The sequence below is a fragment of the Mya arenaria genome, chromosome 9, assembly GCF_026914265.1.
Source record: "Mya arenaria isolate MELC-2E11 chromosome 9, ASM2691426v1".
In the NCBI taxonomy this organism is placed as follows: Eukaryota; Metazoa; Mollusca; class Bivalvia; order Myida; family Myidae; genus Mya; species Mya arenaria.
In genome coordinates this window covers 3,045,726-3,065,496 of record NC_069130.1, presented here as the reverse complement: position 1 = coordinate 3,065,496, position 19,771 = coordinate 3,045,726, and the positions used below count along the sequence as shown (strand labels likewise).

Genomic DNA, 19,771 nt, shown 5'->3' with positions numbered 1-19,771 from the left:
TTTCAAAAATGTGCACTATGCGAAAAAATAAAAGGAAATCACTTTGTGAAAACATCCCCGCGAGGAGCCTGCCATTTATTGCACAGCTAGACATAGCAATAGACATAAAGATACACAAACATATGGCCATGCAAAATGTCCATGATTTGGGGAGACAGACATAAAACAAATCATTGTGCTAAGCAGAAGAGCAAAGCGAAATGCAACAAAGAAATGTGCAAGTGCATTTTGTTGGTGGATACAAACTAGGACAAGTGACCTTTGATTTCCCGCACAACATAAGACCAACTTCTCGCATAACATCGTATTATTGAGATTGATTAATATAATGTTGTAATAACTTGGTTTACAGTCGTTGATTTTAACGATGAGTGCAACAACATAAGTTTTTTTACTTCTTACCAAACTAAAACAGAAATAACACACAACATAGTGATTAAAAATCGCATATGTATGCCAGTCTTTATCATTTCTTTTATTGAAGACAAAAGTGATCGTGTGAAGAAACTTCCGATGCCTTTAATTCACTGTCTGAATAAAACCAATCCTGGGTGAATATGTTCAGCTTATTTGTATTCATTGTATTTTTCCAAACCCCACAAAAAGTCAAACGGACAAGTTTAAGTATACTTCATTTAGCTTTAAATATCTCAAATCCAAACATTAGCCCTAGGGTCATATTAATGAATTCATAATAAGCAGACACTAGGTGTTTTATAAATCCGGTAATAAGGACTTCTTTGAAGGGGAGGGCGAATCCAAATACAGCAACATTGGCCATTAAATACCACCACATGCAAAATCAAGGAACGTCTTCACATTAAGTTCATCACAGTTCATCAGTCTAAAATCAAGCTGTTGAGCTGAAACTGTTTAATATTCTTATATTATGCAGCTGCGACCTTGACCCAACATCATTTCAACCAAATTCCTTAAATAAAACATTAAATCATGACAGGTAATTGCTCACTTAAGTGATAGATTAATACCAACTTTTTATCATCAAGAACAGCGATCTTGACCCAGCGACCCTTAATACAATCCCAAAGTACACATTCGCATGAGCTTGCTATATAATATGCAAACTAGAGTTATTGAGCGAAAACCAGTTTTCTACTTTTAGTGGTAGCAATATTGACCTTGCGCACAAATTCACTTGCTTTATACCAACCTCAATAACTATAACTTATACTTTACTTCAACTTTTCAGCGAGTGTTTTCTATTTCAATAAATAGCGAACTTAAAAAGGACCAAACAATAATTGAGTGGAAACCAACGACTTGACGCACACCTGCCGCCGAGACTGTTTCCAAACAATGCTTTCCATATGAAAAAAAATATACGATTCAAAATAGATATTGTCATATAAAATCTACGTAAAATAATATCGTATGAAAACGACTTTATCATGAAATGTTAGTGGCATTCTTATTCAAAATCAATACATACACATGTATAACAAACATAGATTTTGATTGAGTGATTCCCGGTCATTCGATATTTCTATGCCCGAAGTTCTAGTCCCTTGACAATAAGTGACTAAGAAATTGTGCTATGTTTTAACTTTCATACATTATTTTTCTTGCGGGTATGCGTTGCCGATATTTTGTATTTATTCATTTTTTTAAAAAAAAAACACTTTTACAATAAACATGACAATTCCACACTTACAAAGTCAGGGCATATCCAAATTTGTGTTGGGACAAGTCACTGATGCTGTTGATTTTCACAAGTCATAACTAGCGAAACAAATTTCAGTTCTACATCAACAGAAGTTCAATATCCCCGTTTTCTTTAAATCCAAATACATGTACCGTGCACCAAATTTAAATATTTTTTGCCGCTTAGTTATGTTTGCATCAATGTCAACGCTTGAACAAACGCATCAAGTAAATCGGCGTGGTCGCTTTTTAACTGTGTTCACGTTTGTCTGCTTTATCAAGATACAACGCAATATTTCTAGCATTGCGACACTTAAGAAACTTTTTAAATTACTGACCTACAATTAAAGATAAGACGAGCATTACCGCGTCACTGTCTGTTTAATATAAAAACCATAAATTTATTTTAGAACTACTTGGCAGCCATTATAACGTACGGCGCGAAGAGAGGAATTTGCTCCACACACTTTAATATTCAAAACATAAATGAAAACTTCAGGGATATGCCTAAATTTCGAAAATTAAAACAAATAAACACTGTTTTAAAAAAATAAGTCAATGTCATAAAAGTATAAACACCGCATATACAAATACAGACACAACAAAAGGACCACAAACACGTCAAAATAGAATTTCCGATAAATAATAGGATAACCATCTTAGAACGGTAAGTGAAAGACGTGTTTGTTGGAATGCGAGAACGCTTGGGTCTTAAGGGCTTAAGGGCTTTGCACAATTCAAAAATGGGTGGGGAATTCTAAAAATTAAAATATTTAAAAAAAATAATGTTTTATTTAATTTTGAACAACATTTCTTTAGGAGTAAAACAAATATCGTTTATGTAGTAAGGAGTTAACCTAATTTTACGATAGATTTTGAAAGATTTTGGATCAAAAATAATTTTATTTGTACAATGGTCACTTCAGTAAAATAGAATCTACAAATCCGATGAATAGCAATTCTAAATCTATTGTTAAACAGGTTTCGTTTTGTATTTATCGCAAATTATGACGCAATGTGAAGACAGCAGTGTGGCACTGACATCATTATTGTTAACCATGCTATGTTATGCTTCATTCTGTGCCGTAGGCCTTTATTCACAATAAGTTGAAGTTCGTTTGAGTTTCTTCTAAAAACAGACGAGTTCATCTTATTACACGTATATTTTCTCTATTTTATTACTTTTGTATATTTAAACATTTTGTTTGTGCAAAATCAAATGACTAAATCTTCGTTGAAAAATATTTCAATTTCTACGTGTTTATAAAATTATTGAAGGCAAAATAAGCAGACAAGCGTAAAGTAGACAGATACAAATTATAAAATGATATTTACCTTTATTGATATATAAATTATAATCGTTGGTCTCTAAATTATTCCTTTCAGTTTCAATATAGAAAAACTGTAGTTTTCGGTAAACGCTCAATGTTTATACGAAACCAAACAGTGCATACACTCAAATGCTTATCTCAAGAATACTCTTCAAAATTGTACATGTTCACACTAATAACCGCTCTCAATATGGTTTTCATGATTTAAGCTCATGTTATTATCTTAAATATTTAAAGGCACATCCACTTTGATATTTATGCGAAAAACTACAGAAACAAGATGTTTAAAACGTCAATTTTGACCCAATTACCTTTGTCTGCTTTCTAATTTTAAATTATTGAAAAATATTAATATAATTTTACAGTTTGGTGCTTCTCCAGAAAGATTGGAAAGGGGTATATTTTTTTCCAATTTATAAAAAAGCGAAGCGTGGATGAGGTCAGTCATTTCAGAAAGTGACATTGTTCAACGTTTTGGCAACACGTTTTACAAGTTTGATTGATGAAAGTCTCATACAATGGGTAGAGTTTTATCATGTATACATTGATTCACAGGCTGTGTAAGGTTAAAAATGGAAACCATTGATATTTGTTTGCATTTTATTGGTTGATTACTCATATTATTAACCAAAACAAAAAGCTATATTGCGTATTTGTGGAGTTTTCAAATGCCTTTCATTATATTGTAAGATATACTATTTTATATATACTTGGAATCACAGGCAGGCTTTTTAACGAAATAAATAAATGTATGGTCTTTTAAAAACAAGGGTTACACTCAACTGTAAGTTTCGTATTATCTTTGACATAGTCATATTTTCTGCATCAAGTGATTGATTAATACAATTATTATTTAAATATTCTCAATGGGAATTGTAACATGAGGAAATAAAAGGTCCAAATTAGACATAACAAACGTTTAAATCTTCCGAAAGGTGGGATAATTTCAGATAATTTACGTTTCCATTATGCCGATAATATTATACATATAGTCCGCAACTTTATGTATCACGGAATAGTTATTACAAAAGGTGGTTCCGTTCTGCTAGCAACAACAACTGTCTCCTGACAAGCTATACAATCAATATTTCGTTTGAAAAATATAATTGAATAAATTTACAAATATTACACGCGGTCATTGTGAAGAGCTCCTGAGGAACTTATTTACCGTGTCTCAAATGATACCTCGAAAAGGATTGCCGTCAAACGCATTCATGCTCTACTTGTTAAATGTGTGCTTAAAGTCAAAACAACAACACAAAATGACTTTGTTCATGCCGAAACTGGTAGGCTTCATTTGTATTCATATGGTGCGGTTTCTGTTTAAAGTAATAAATACACAAGCACACAAATATCTTGATGATGCGTATAATCTGATCATAGTAACAGTATTTACTCAGTGTTATCCAATGTCCCAGTATTTATCTATGATAGTCAACGCTGTTTACACCACCTCGAAAGTCACGATCTTAAGCCTGTATCGAAACACGGCATAGACACGAAAGAATTTGCCACTTACTGACAAACAGATGAAAGCCAAATGAGTTAATAAAACGTTATTGTATCGATTTATTACTTTTGAGGTATTAAGTATTCTATTTTAGGCGTGACATCAGGCAAACAACTTGCCATTCATTTTGTGTTAGATTACGTACAAGTTTGTTTTGTATTTTACAGCTGTTTAAACCTCCTATGCAAATTAACTTTCACATCAACCAGGGATTTGTATCACATAATAACTATTTCACTGGGAAGGACATCAATCACTTTTCGTCCACTTGGATTATACTTGTAGTTTAGAGTTTTGAAGTCTGTTTCTGAAAACATGTTGCTTAAATAGGCTCAAGACCACAGTTATCTGCCCCCCGTTGACCAAGATCCGGATGTGAATACAGAAAAAAGAGTGCTTGTGTTCAAGTATCAATATTTTATTAAAGTTGAATGAAAGAGAAGAAACAGGTGGCCTTTTTGCATAGAGCTTAACATAATTGGACACTGTATTGCAAAAACTGATAGTTTTCAGTGTAAAAAAAATGGAAAAATCATTGCCTGTGGAAATATGTAAATTGGTTGTTTGTAGCCTTATTCCGTCCTGACCTCAGGGTCATGTATTACTACTCAATTTTGTGAGAAAACGCAATGGTCAACAGTTTTCTTGTGATTAAATTTTGTGTCTTGGATTGTTCTACAGCAGCCAGTTACTTGTTATTCAATTGGGACTGTTTTAAAGTGAAAAGCCATGTTAGTGTCTATATGAAACATATAGTAAAAATAACTGTGGTCTCACGCCATAAAAACACTTCAGATTACGGGATTTAGTCAAAACGGCAAATCTCAAAACAGATATGAATTTTGGATCGTGATGATTAGGCCGATAAATGCTAATTTCATAATAACAAAGAAGAAAAGCTATGAAAATGAGTTTTCGGTCTGATGAAACCTGCAAGTATTTCGCGATTTCTGAATTATTATTGACAATCTACATACTATCGATTTTAATAAAGCATGTTTAAAAAACTAATAATTTTGTTTTGTTTTGTCCCAAATTTTGAGTTTAGGGTTTGAATTATGCGACATTCAATTTGCATGATTGCATTAGGAACTACACAAAGAACAGTTTAAGAAGAAGCAAAGACCAAAACCGCTGACGATATAAAACGTGTCACTGTGTTCTTGTTATTTACAGCATCGTTGTTAACTTTAAAAAGTGATCTTTCTTATGATGTGCATATATATTTGCATAAAACAAATACAGCTGAAACATTTCTCTCAAATAGTGTTAGAAATATTGCAGATCACAAGTTTATCCATTAAACTAACAGGGCAGTAACTATTTTCAAGTGAGCAACGATGACGTTAACAAACGTTGTTAACTTTAACATATTTCGGACAGAACAGCCTATATTAAAACATGCTTTATAAAATACTTAAGAAATATTACGCACCACTGAGGGTCATATGACATTATAAGGACCGGCCAGTCAGTTCCCGAAGGTGTGTCATATTTCACATAATATACCGAACACTTTTTTTACCATTTAATAATTTTAAAGCGCTTTAATGTGTTTTATTGAACACATCTATTAATGTTTTCTTGCGAAACATGTCCTTGTGAAAATTGCAAGCAGCACTCACCGGTTTTATGACGTCAGCGGTCCATATAATATGACGTCAATGGTCCATATTATATTTTTGGCGTGGTTTGGACCGGCCGAAACATGATAGGAACCGCTGACGTCATAAAAACTGGATTTTGATTAAAATACATTGATATACGGACCGATCAACTTTATATACACAAAGAACAGACACATTTATGTAAGGTATAATATATAAATGTAAAAGTCAAGTCAAGTCAAATTTTATTTGTAAAGAAAAGCCTTCGGCTCATAATACAATATATACAATACAAAACGTAAAATTATTTCTAGGAAAAAACAGGGAAAGGAGTTTAAGGAGTTAGACAGATGTCACATGGTGAATAGTGAAGATGAAAAAATCAGTCGTAGTCGTGTAATTGCCTGATTTATGCAAACTCCAGGTTGCCTGTCGTTGACATTATAAATTCTACATCGTAACTATATGTAGTTTTAAAAGCTGTAAGAGTGGGAGTAATATTTCTAAGCTTTATAAAATATATAAAGCAGCACAATCAAGAAAATCAGACGATTACATTCGATCTTTAAAATCTCTAAAATTTATGGTTTTGATTTAATACATATGGCGATATCAATTGACAAGGATAAGTTATTAGGTTATTGGCATGAACTTGAGTTTGGGAGCTTTTATTGATGCTGGTGTCTATTTGCTGATATAAATCTTTAAATGTTATTGTACTGGGTAATTCTTATAACAGTATCTATTGTACATATTTATGGCAATGTAAATATAATATTTTACATAGGTGTGTCGAATTGTGTCACTAGAATTTGATTCAATTGGTTTTCTTTTCCACGGGTTACCTTAAGGTTGTTATTTGCATGCATTATATCCAGTTTGTTATTCGGTTTCTTCTACTTGTTTCAACCTTCTGAACAAGTGAGACTTTGTTATGATTTACAGTTGATGCCTATTTCAATTCATATCTTCTCTTACTCGGTATACTAGCTGATAGCTGGTAATATTAAAGAAAATCAGAATTGCGTGTGTTATATTTATGTTTTATCTCGTCAATGAATAGAGCTCCTTTCATCTGAAATCAAATATATGTTGCAAAAATGGGATACCTTTTAGCTAACCAGAGCACGAAGTGCTCAAGGTGAGCTATTGTGATCGGTCTTTGTTCGGTGTCCGTCCGTTAGTCCGTCCGTCCGTCAGTCTGTCCGTCAACAATTGCCTAAAAACATCTGAAATTACCTGGCAAAATTCAATGAAGCTTCCTTGGGTGTACCTCTACAAAACAACAACAAGGGGTCACGATTGATTAACAACTACACCAACACAATGGGCGACTCCCTGTTTTGCTTTCAAAACATCTCCTCTAAGATTACCAGTCCAAATTCAATGAGACTTTACAGGAAGCTTCCTTGGGTGAACCTCTACAAAAATACAACAAGGGGTCAAGATTGATCAACACAAACAACAACAACATCAACAACAATAAAATAGAGTGACCCTTTACCCAAATACAACAAGGGGTCACGATTGATCAACAAAAACAATAATAACAACAACAACAAAATGGCCAACTTCCTGTTTTGCTTTAAAAAAACATCTTCTCTAAAACTACCAGTCCAAATTCAATGAATCTTTACAGGAAGCCCAAGGTAACCTTGTACAAAAATACAACAAGGGGTAGCGATTGATCAGCAACAACAACAATTTGGTGTTAAAATCTTGATAGTTGTGTAAAGTTTACTCTTGAAGCAAAGCCAGCAAATCTTGCTCTATGGTCTCCCTTTCTGTTCTGGTGTATATGTTAGGAAATATTATATTTCCTTATTTTCTAGAAGAACTTCATTTTTACTCAATGATGAATTAAATGATCAGATGTTTCCATTGAACTACATGTAGACCAGGGGTTAGGGTTAGGAATATGTAAAATTGTAATTGTACAATCTTATCTTTTTCGTGGTTAGTGAATACACCTTGTATAAACAAAACTGTAACTCACACATATAGATTGGAAGCGATGCTGTGTTGGATTAAAGTTAAAACAATGTTACTGTAGGCTCTTCATAAGTATTTTTATCAAATCCTCATTATTTATAGTAGTTATATATTTTATTGGATGGTGCGCTGTCGGTCGTTCCTGTGTCTTACACAATTGCTTGTGAAAATCAAATTATGCCTCTTATGTCAAAACTCGCTATGCCATGAGGTTTTCTGTGGACTTATCGAAAATCTGTCTGACTCCGCTAGGCCGAGACCTTTAATAGTTTGTTACGAGCATCATATAGTGGTCCTCTACCAAGATTGTGCATATTACGCCCCTTGGGTCAAATGTGGTCCTACCCTTTTTGACCTACTGTCTTATTTTTGAAATTACAGCGAAGAAATTTTGACCATGTTCACATTTCTGTAAACAAATAACAACGTGCGTTTATGTTGGTAATAAACTGGTTTCGGTTTTATTTCGGTTTCACAAACTGTGTATTTGTTGTTACAGTTTCCAAAACAAAACAAAGCCAGTTGTTTTGTAACAAAAACCGAAACCAGTTTTTGAAACTTTCAAAACCCCTACTGGAGGCGGTTTCATCGGGTGCATCAGTTCATTCTATCCGAAAACTAGTTTACTTTGAAAACAACATGACGGTAATTGATCAACCCCGTTTGTAAAAACTCAATGTTTTTTTTATAACAATGCCTTACAATGGGCAATTGAGCTAAATGAAAAAGGTACTATTAATGAGTGTGTGTTAATATATCAGTTTGTATGCTCCGCCATGTTGTTGAAACTGTTCACAAAAAATATATTCGTTACTTCAAGAAAAATTATCAAAACCGGTTTCGATTCTGCTGAAACCATTGAAACTGGTTTGGTATCAACAAAAACGCCCAATGTTGTGGTTGGATGACCTTGACTGTGCCTGCCTACTTTCTTATTTATGAAGCTACAGCAATAATATTTGGATCATGTGTAGAGTTTTGAAAACAAATATCAATATTGTCCTCGGATGACCTTGACTGTGACGTTTTGACATACTTCCTTATTTTAAGGCGCAGCAATTACATTTTGACCATGTGTACAGTTTTGAAAACAAATATCAATGTTGTGGACTACCTTTATTGTACCTTTTTGACATCTTAATTTTGAAGCTACAGTTTTGAAATTTGGATCATATGTAAGCTTTGAGAACAAATGTCAAGCTATATTGATTACAAAGGTTAACCTCTTTTACTCAGGTGAGCGATTTAGGGCCATCATGGCCCTCTTGTTTTGTATCATTTATCCCAAAGACTCATCGTCATTTCCTTTTATGTCGGAGTTTTTCTATAGTATTTTCTAACGTTAACTATTTTTCTCGATAGTCTTGCTTATTTTAGGACAAGATTAAAGAACTTCTGTTAAAATATCTATATTTATGCTTAATGATGGTTATTGCTTTTTTCGCCATGATTATCTTCGAGATCTAACTTCATATTCATAGCACCATATTAGAAGGGTTTGTATTGGTGCACTTTTGTTTTATCCAGTAATCTCTTTACCCATAACTCGTTTTATTTCACATATACATTTATGGAACTCTGAGGCCATCATATTTTAAAACGTCCAAGAGTATTGTTATTTGGTCTTGACGGGTATATGAATTGAAGTGATAATGTCATCAAGGATATTTATAGGTAGAGAAGGTAGAACCGCCATTGGATAAGATTTGAAAGTGCTTAATCCTCATCCTTATCCTTATTCCAAAAGCGTCTGTTATCGGTGTTGCCAACTCTTTAAGACAATGATTGAATGTTTGTAGCATAGGAAGAATATTATTTTGAATCACATTGCTATTGTTCTTAATCTTATTTCAAGCGTTTTGGATTCATGATTGTTGTTTTGAGGCTGATCTTAAATATGCAATATATTATGATTTTACTATGGCGTTAAGGCGTAATAAGTCCGCTGGTCATCGGCAACTATCCATAATAAAAAGAATAGTTTGGTATGTTTTGTAAAAACAATAAAACTAAGCATAAAACGTCAGCGAAGTAGAATCCGAGTTCTAGCGGTCAAGATTAACGTTTGGAAAATTGTCAAAGTAATATAAAGACAGCAATATTTATGCGAAAAGCTACATAAACTAGCAAAAAGTTTAAACATATACCCGGTTTAATGGCACAGGGTAAACGCAAAAGACATAGAACATAAAATCACAGACAAGAAACACAGAAGAACAACACAAAACTCCACAAGCAGCACAGTGCATACATACTATATATAAAGAACTAGGTATGTTTATCAAGGATTGTTAGGTACCGCCTTGGAACGGTCACTAAAATGTATATTTACTTGGGGTTTAAACCAGTTTATCTGCACAAACCTCACTCTTATCCCAACAATCCTAAATACAGATAAAACGCAAAAGGTAAATCTTATCAAAGTATGCATTAACTTGAGGAAACCTAACAATAAAACAAATAATAATAAACCTATAGGTAAACCGCATATAGCAACTCGCAAAAATTAATATTTACTTGAAAAATTGCTACCTTTCTGTTGACATATAGAAATACACCGCACAGCACTTCAAATGAGTCTCCGGCATATTTTTTAAAGGGACAATAATGTTTCTTGTCAAGAAATCCTGAAACCAAATGTTTAAAGTAAACTTGAAAACAAACAGTTTCAAACTTTAGAAATCCAGATGAAGACACGAGATTTTGAACAAGTGGAGAATGTTACGGCTCGGGATTATTCGAATTGATAAAAATAGACACATGCGATAAAACAAAATCGCAAATGACCTTTAATGTACGATGTTAAAGAGGAAAGAAGAGACGACTAGTTCATGATAATTCAGATAAAGACACTTTATTTTGAGCAAGTGGAGCATGTTATGGTTCAGGATTATTTAAATTGATGCAAATGGACACATGCGATAAAACAAAATCGCAAAGGACGTCTAATGTACGATGTTAAAGCGGAAAATGGAGACAACTAGTTCATGAAACGGGAGTACTAAAGAACGACGTGGATACAGAAAACATGTACACCGCTTATGATGTGTCGATCACATTACCTACCAAACTATTAGAAACACCCTCAAAACAGTAACACTATAACAGCTGCAGACTACAACGCGAAAATAGCAAACGTCTAGACAGATCAATATGTACCAAGTAATACTATGTTATCATTGTCATAGGAAAATATAATGCCTTATTACCATATTTTAGTCTGATAAATCATATTGTCTTTTCTGCATAATTATGTCTATCGAATACGGTCTTGAAGTTTGCTACATCTTAGGCCTAAACAACGTCATGTGGCAGATAATTTCACATATTCAACACGGTAAAAACACAGGTGTAAGGCGAAGGTGTGTCTATATTTTGGTTTCGTAAGCAAAACTGAACGATATCTAATCAATGACTTTTGTAATTTAAAACATAAACTGTTCATGACTGCAATTATCACATTTCAAGTATCTTGAATGTTTGTATAGTTTCATATCGTTATGTCCATGATCTAGGGAAGGTAGTTTCCGTTCAGTTAATTGAAGATCTTTGATATATGCCTTTGAAATTGAATGCACTTATCTCATCTACTTTGTTAAGCATTATGAAAATAAATTGACTTTTGTCTGTTTTTAATAATTCATGTTGTTTTTGGTTAAATACGTTATAAAAGTAATGCAACAATTACATGCTTATTATTCGTAATAAATGATCTACGGCGCTGCATCACGCCTTGACGTTACTTTTGTCATTTGCCTTCTTTAAAACCCATTAAACATTCTTAATTTAATTTAACTTTGATTCATACAAGATAAATATCATTGATTTGAAGCCTCTTAATATTTCTAATGTTACTTTAATATACCTTTTTGCGTACTTAAACAATATTCAACGGTGTCAACTTTCAGATAGACATGATTTTAACCTTAAGAAATTCTCTTTACGAGGTTACATATCATGATGTAAAAATATCTGAATAACCTGTGCCTATCATTTCAAAGAGACTTTTTCCAAAACAAATGCCGAAAATAATATAAATAATCAGTTGTTTATTAACAAGCTGTGTAATATGCCGTCTACGCGTCGGTCAATAACTAATAAAATTGCTGGTCAATATGACAGCATAGTTCACAGTTGATGAGTAAATGAACGTATATTATCGACACTATGACTACATAAGACGCATACCTGATTGTTTCTATATATAAACACTTGAAAGATAACACAGAGCACACCTAAATTCATTCATTAGACAGATTAGAAGAATGACACAACTAGATTGTAACATAAGATATGTAAGTAGCACAATGAGAGTAATACTTATTTTCTACTAGTGACTCGCGTGTCAGCGGACTTTCCTTGCATGTGTTGCCAGATACCGATGGATGTATACTCTGGGGTAAGCAACTTTTTTCATAACTAACAAAATTACATGGTAATACGTGCATTTGTCACAGACTTTTGAGGGTTATACAACCCGGATGAAAACTGAAGTTGCTCCAACTGTTACATTGTAACATGGTAATTACAGGACACTGTGTGTTTCAATCACTTTTTGGTCCTTGTATATACTTCATGTTTGGTCGTACAATTCATATGCTTCAGTTCAACTAAAAATTAATATCTATTTGTGCTCTGGTCTCTTTCGTATATTTTCGATTGTTGGAATCCAAGTTAAATTTTATGCCAATGAATAGAGAGTTTCTCATTACCCCAGACAGCCATCAACAAAGCAAATGTACATTATAATCATTGGGGTTTCCATTTTTGTTAAACTAATTTTTCTTGTCAACGGAATAAAATTACATAATTTGTTAAATTCTTCTTATTAAACCTAAATAATAGAGTGACGTAATGGTATAAGAGTATGATGAAGCTAGCATAAAATATATTTATTCTAATACAACACGAGTCTGTAAGAGTTCGCATCTTCAAAATGAAATGTCGTATAATAAAACACTTGTTTACTAGTTACAATTGTATAAGATCTGATAGGCACTAGTAGAAAGTCACATAAAAACTAGCGCACTAGTCATAATTATTGTAGAATAATATAAGCACTTATGTTTATGAATTATTTTATGAACCTAGTTTTGCCTTATGTGATATAACGACAATGAAAAGCCCGATTTAAATGTGATTCCTTGCAAATGTCTTTAGCCGTCGACAGAGGGAGTGGTATTAGGAAGACTTTGTGACAATGGGATCGATCTTGACTGCAAATTATTGGTGAATGTAACGGTTAACCAATGGGCAGCTATTTTATATCAGCACCAGGTAATATCAACTTTTTTCGTCAGTGTATCCCTTTTTATTGCCATAAAGCCAATTATCGTGTTCTTATAAATATTTGTTTTGTTTTGTTTAAGACCTGTAGAAACATATAGGTTGTTTTGGATAGACAGAATATGAGATTGATAATCGAATCAAAATGGATAACCGTAAAATCCAATCGAAGTAAATCGAACGGGTGTTTCCATACTAAATATTTGTATTGAACGTTGATTTATGTTTATTTCAACAACCTCTATGACTTATATATTACAATATTGACACAGATAAAAAATAACACTGTTTTATATTCAAATTGAACATTTTGGCACCAATTTAATATAGCAATTTATGACTCAACACTTGTAAGTGATAATATACACGTGTATCTAATTTTTCAAGTAATATTTTTAAATCCGATGAAATTTATTAGAAATGACTTCTTTCGTTTATCATCGATGTAGGACGTAGTTTTACATTTCAGATCAATGGTGTTAAAACGTAAACGTTCATTCAAGATGAAAGTATTTCTAGTTAATCGTTCACTAATTTCTTATTAAACTCCACATTATTGTTCAGGTTGCATATATTCAAGACCAGGCGGGTGTAAAGCAGAGGGACTGTTATGCAATTCCGATGCTAGGCGAAAGATGTACGTCTTCAAAGTAATCTAGTTAATCTTCATTACTTTCAAACCCTAGATAATATTAATAGGAAAATCAATTATTTTTTACAAAATCCTGTTTAAAATTTATATATAAAATATTGCAGATGTCCTATATCGTACGTTTCCACGTTGTAACATTTAGTTCTTTGGATGTAAGCCGATAAGAGACGGCTAGCGGGTATTCGTCCGTCATAACAATATTGTTATTTATAAGTAGGAGTAAATTAGCAATATCTTGTATGCATTTGTATTAATCAACTTCTTGAATACATGTACAACTAGCATGTAAAGAGAAAAGTTTTGTAACTGAATGATGTTGTTTTATATTTTTGCATTTTGAAAGCATTTACTTCCTCACTGTCAAAAGTTACAGAATTCTGCACATGTCAACAATAGTATAACGCCTTTTACAATAATATTTTTTAATTTAAAAAAGGGTTCATAGACGTTATTTCTTGCTTTTAGCTAGAATAGTAGTCATTTATTTACGTATACTTTGATCAGAGGAATAGAGTTTATTTGGCTTTTCATACATCTACGATCGAAATTGAAGTAACGACAGGTCTTACAATACAAACATCGGCAACAACTCCCGCCAGTAAACGTAAACTGACAACTGCAACCACTCCAAGCACAACAGCAACTTCCATGACATTACCAACGACAACATTGCAGTCACTGACAACGACGATAGAAATGAATTCTTCTACAGCCCAAAATGCCTGTAAGTTGTTGAATAAAAACTATTGATGTGTACTCTGATTTCATGGCAACGCCTGAACATCGCCGTTTTCGTTATAAAGTTACATATATTGAACCGACAAATTTTGAAAACCTTGAAGTAAACGCCCATTAAAAACTTTCTATATTTTCCATACATCATAAAGCACAAAATCCGGTTATTTATTGATCATCGAAAGGATAAAAGTAAATATGGGAAATCTTGACTATGTGTGTATTATCTTTAGTTTTGTACTGTTTGTTTCCTCGTGGCTCTTTACAGGTTTTAAATTTTAATGTTTGATTATGGGGCTTGCCCCTGCAGTTGTGGCATTATTGTTCTAAGAAATCTTAAAGAGTAAAGCACAGCTACGTATGGAAATTACGATATCCGTTATTATACAATTCTCAAAATAAATTAAGATATACATAGCCATATGTAGAAACTATTATTATATCAATGGTATATGAAGTTATCCATTATATTCAAGTTAATTGATTCATAAAATCGTACCCTACCTGATAGTGGTCTATAAAGCCATCATTATAGCTACCAAAGATTGACGACAAATGGTGTAATACTTAAGGACACGAAAATCAAGAAGACATATTTATTTGTTGCCGAACTAGTCTCACTTCTCTTTGAATTAAACACTTATATAATATTTATACATTAAACATTCATACTTGAAATGGACTTCGTGAACGCAAAATTAATGTTTTTCATTGTGGTTTTTTGTGTTTTTTTTGCAGAAAAAAGATAAGAGTTAGATACAGTTTAGAAATTCTGACTCCTATTAGCTAGCATTTAACTTTGATATCCTTTCTCAAATCGAGTTAATATGCAATATTTGTGTTTCTCTCTATAACATGTTTTAGGCCGCCATACATATTTTTTTAATGAAGCTGTATCAGCATTATGCAAGCAAGATAAAAGATAAATCCATTTTTAAAGAATTACTACAGTTCTATGCAGTCAAAGAAGTAATTAATCATTGACAATAACATGTAATACATGCAATAACATGCAAGATTTCAGACATGAAAACAAATCGAACTATGGAAACAACACCCGCAAGCCCTTCTAACATACATTATAATAATAACATTATAAACATAATGTTGCAAATAACAATTTTATTTTATAGGCAACACAACTGTTTTTGTTTTATTTACCAGTAAAGTACGGCTGTACTACTGTTTACCCCCACTATGGATACACCGAGGCTGGAACACTGTTCACCATTAACAACACGTGCTACGAATTGAACGCTAATCTACACACTTGGAGAACTGCAAATAGCATGTGCAACAGCAAAGGCGGTTCATTGGCATATATTGACGACAGATTTGTGCAAGACACCATGTTCAACGTTTTGAAGAGCAACTTAAATAATAATGTTTGGATCGGACTAAACATTCTACAACATGTAGGCGACTTTCAATGGGCATCAGGTGATGATTTATTTACAGTTTTCATTCTTGCTAACTTCATGAGGCATACGATTTTCGACCTTTCGATCGCTATAATTGATGTTTGCCGAGAAAAGCACAATTGACACAAATTCGATGTATCATTTATCCTACCGATATTGTTTTACTAAGGTTACGGCAGACCCTAATAGCGTTACGATTTCAATGATTGTCTAAATTGTAGCCCGTTTGTTTAGACGGCTTCATATTGATACTCAATCCCGTTTCCTGGGAATACACCAGTACCAGTGTGTACGAGTCAATCCCGATACAGGCTCGAATGAAAACCTATTGGTTAAACACGTTAAACATAACTCAGTTTTACAATTAGTTCTACACCCCCTTGCAGGCGAAAAGTTGTCCTACACACTTTGGCACAGCGGCTATGTCGGTTATAACGACAGCGAGGACTGTGTTGTCATGATGGCGTCTACTCCGGAAGGTGCTTGGGAGGATAAGCCCTGCGCACAAATGCATGGCTATATTTGCCAGTTTGGTATGTGATGCACTAAAAGATATCAATTCTTACAGAATTCCTTTACAGCCATCGTCTGTAAAGTGTTGATCTGATTCGCAATAATCGATTGTACTATAATAAAATAACGCGAAATGACAAAGTTACCATACGGAAAACGTATGTTTCATGTATGCAGGAGGTCACTCAAAATACCAAACAACATCAACAACACGACCTACCACAGGACTTACCGATATTCCGATTGGCTCAGTGTTTAGCGATGGTATGTCGAAAAAGATAAAACTTAAGTATATTTTATGGTTAGTTAAATTATTAATGAGTCTAAAAAGGGGGCTCGATGCATTTTTATCTATTGTACACACAAAGGTATTCTTAACTGTGTTTCCAAGAAATAAAATATATGGGTAACTTCTTCAATTAATTATTCTTTAAAAAAGTGTCTATCAATTTTAGGTAGTACACGTTTGTGCTCTAGCAGTGTAAGATCTTTTTCAAACCAATACGGAACTGTGTTGGCCCAGTACGGCCACAGCTGCTACGAGTTACTTAACACCGAAGTAACATGGACGTATGCAGAGACGCTTTGCACCAATGGAGGGGGACACTTAATCCAAATAAGTGGGCAGCTGGAAGAAACTTACATCCAGCAATTTCTCCTTCGTCATGGTTCCCCTGAGGTCTGGATTGGTCTAAATGATAGGCAAACTGAGGGGCACATGCAGTGGTCTTCAAGTCAGATATTTGTTTCACAGTGTGATGGTTTGCAAGAAGGTAGGCCAGTAGCATACATACTTACCTTGCCTATTCTCTGAAATAGAAAGAATGAAACAATTGTACTTCAATTTCTCGTTTGAGGTAGTCATACGTGTATAACATTGTGCTGAAGTTTGCAAGTACATGTATTTGCAATTTCAAAAGGAAAACCACAAAATCAAAAGTCAAATATAAAATGGTCGAATTTATGTGAAAGCAATAGTAATTCATGTATTTTTTGGTGGGTTAACACCCTCACTTGGGTCTTGGACAATATCTGATATTCTCGTGAAAGACGACCATCTCTTTAGACACAAGTTTTGAAATGGATTTTAAGTAATGGTTATAATTCTGGCCTCTTCAGTTATCAACTGTGGAGAGCTTAAGAGACTCCCGTTCCATGCATTGCCCAGTCAATATACTTGATTTCCTATATTTGGAATTCAATACTCACCAATTACAAAAGCTAAGTAAACAATTAAGTATTCAAAATTTGGTTTTCTTGCTTATAGTGGTGTTCAACCTTTGCCAATAAACAGGGTCTATTATGTTTAAATGTTCGACTACTGAGCTTGTTTCTGTAGTTATTCATATAAGTAATGACTTTATTATCTCCTGTAATTGTGTAATACCTATATCTTCAATTCCAAACGTGGAAACTGTTACAACGACATGTTGCAGGCATATCAAAATTATATTCTATATAGTGTTTTGTAGCAGACTTCTACTTAGGACGTTGATTGCACACTTTTAGAGAAGGATGATTTTGTTACTAGGCGAACCAGTAAACTACGAGCACTGTATGCGAGGTCACATGGACAACATTGTTGGTAGAGATCATGAGGACGGTGTTGTCATGTTTCCACAACGAGGCGGACACTGGGACGACGTGCCTTGTGAGCTGCAGAATGGAATTGTCGAGAAACATGTTGGCATTTGGGAATACAGTAAGTATTAGTAATATAAATGATGTGGACTGTTATAGCTCATGTTGTCCAACCGCCGAGGACACTTGGACGACCTACCTTATATACAATTGTTAAAGGGGACAACTAATAAATTAGTATTTGTGAATACGATAAGTATAGGTGATGGCCTTTTCTCAAGGTGGTCGATGATTGGAACCCACATACGATGACCTTTAAAGGTACATTGTAACCGAAATCTTCCCTATGATATTGACCCGACGGCCACTTATATAAGCTCTTTGGTGTCTTTTTAATTGTAGTATATAAATTATTTGTGTTAGTAGTTTTAATCAGCCGAAATAATCAACTCGTTGAGGCGATTTGTAATCAGTTGTTTTTGTTTGCAGTTAAGCATCAAGTTTAAATCCTACTATTACATACAAGATAATTGTACTAGATAATTGCATGTAAATAAACAGGTTTTTAGTATATGCCTACAAAATGAAAGTTAAATGTAGATTGTCAAAATAGTGCAAACTATTGTTTGCGAACGGAACTTCATTTCGGAAATGACGGCGCTGAAATTGTGCCCCAGGCCTGTGCTCTATGACATTCGTTTAAATATTGAAAAATATCAAATTGATATTTTGACTATTCGAAGAATATCATGTTTATTTTACTGAAAAACCTCTGCAAACCATGAGAAATATATAACATAACATACTATACAATTCCTTTACATATTTATGTTTGTATTTCAGGGATACAGACTTCCGGATCAATCATTGGGAAATGAACTAATGTCTCAACAGGGTTGATTGTTATCACAAATTGTTAATAAAACATAATTTGGGTATCCTTGCGCTTTACACACTAATACTACAGTATTAACACAGTTAAACGTTAAACGTATTGAACGTCCGATAATTCACAGTACTGACGAAGACATTTTAATAACACATGGAAACAATAGATTAAAATTATCAATATTTTGTATAGTACGTATCCTAAGTCTTTTTCATAATAAGTAGTAAAAATAATACTTTTGCATAACATAGCCTTTAATAGTGATTGAACTTAACACTACGGCAATTTATTGCAACAAGTTTCTTCATTAAACCATTTGAAAGTTAGTATTCATATAAATGACACTCGCTCTTCAATCACATTTGCTATAAACTTGTATCAAATTGTACGAAAAGTACGGAATTTTTTGTTTTATTAATTGGCCAGAGCAGTTGTTTATTCGACTTATTCAACAGCATCTATTCATACTAATGTATATATAACCTAAACAAAATATAAGGTGACAAGATAGTCAATATAAATAACACTTCAAGTGTAGCTATGAAAAAAAGAAAATGTTCATCTATGGCAATATTGATAATAATTGAAATAG

At 33.3% G+C, this 19,771-nt stretch overlaps 1 protein-coding gene across 1 annotated transcript; it reads left to right on the top strand.

Moving 5' to 3' along the window:
- The first annotated feature begins 12,417 nt into the window (after positions 1-12,417).
- LOC128202807 (C-type mannose receptor 2-like) lies at positions 12,418-19,168 on the top strand. The gene is made up of 10 exons (XM_052903958.1): positions 12,418-12,501; positions 13,263-13,379; positions 13,953-14,025; positions 14,594-14,764; positions 15,940-16,215; positions 16,583-16,729; positions 16,887-16,973; positions 17,165-17,482; positions 18,241-18,411; positions 19,134-19,168. The coding sequence occupies exons 1-10, from the start codon at positions 12,466-12,468 to the stop codon at positions 19,166-19,168; spliced, it is 1,431 nt and encodes a 476-aa protein (XP_052759918.1). The 5' UTR covers positions 12,418-12,465.
- The last annotated feature ends 603 nt before the right edge of the window (positions 19,169-19,771 follow it).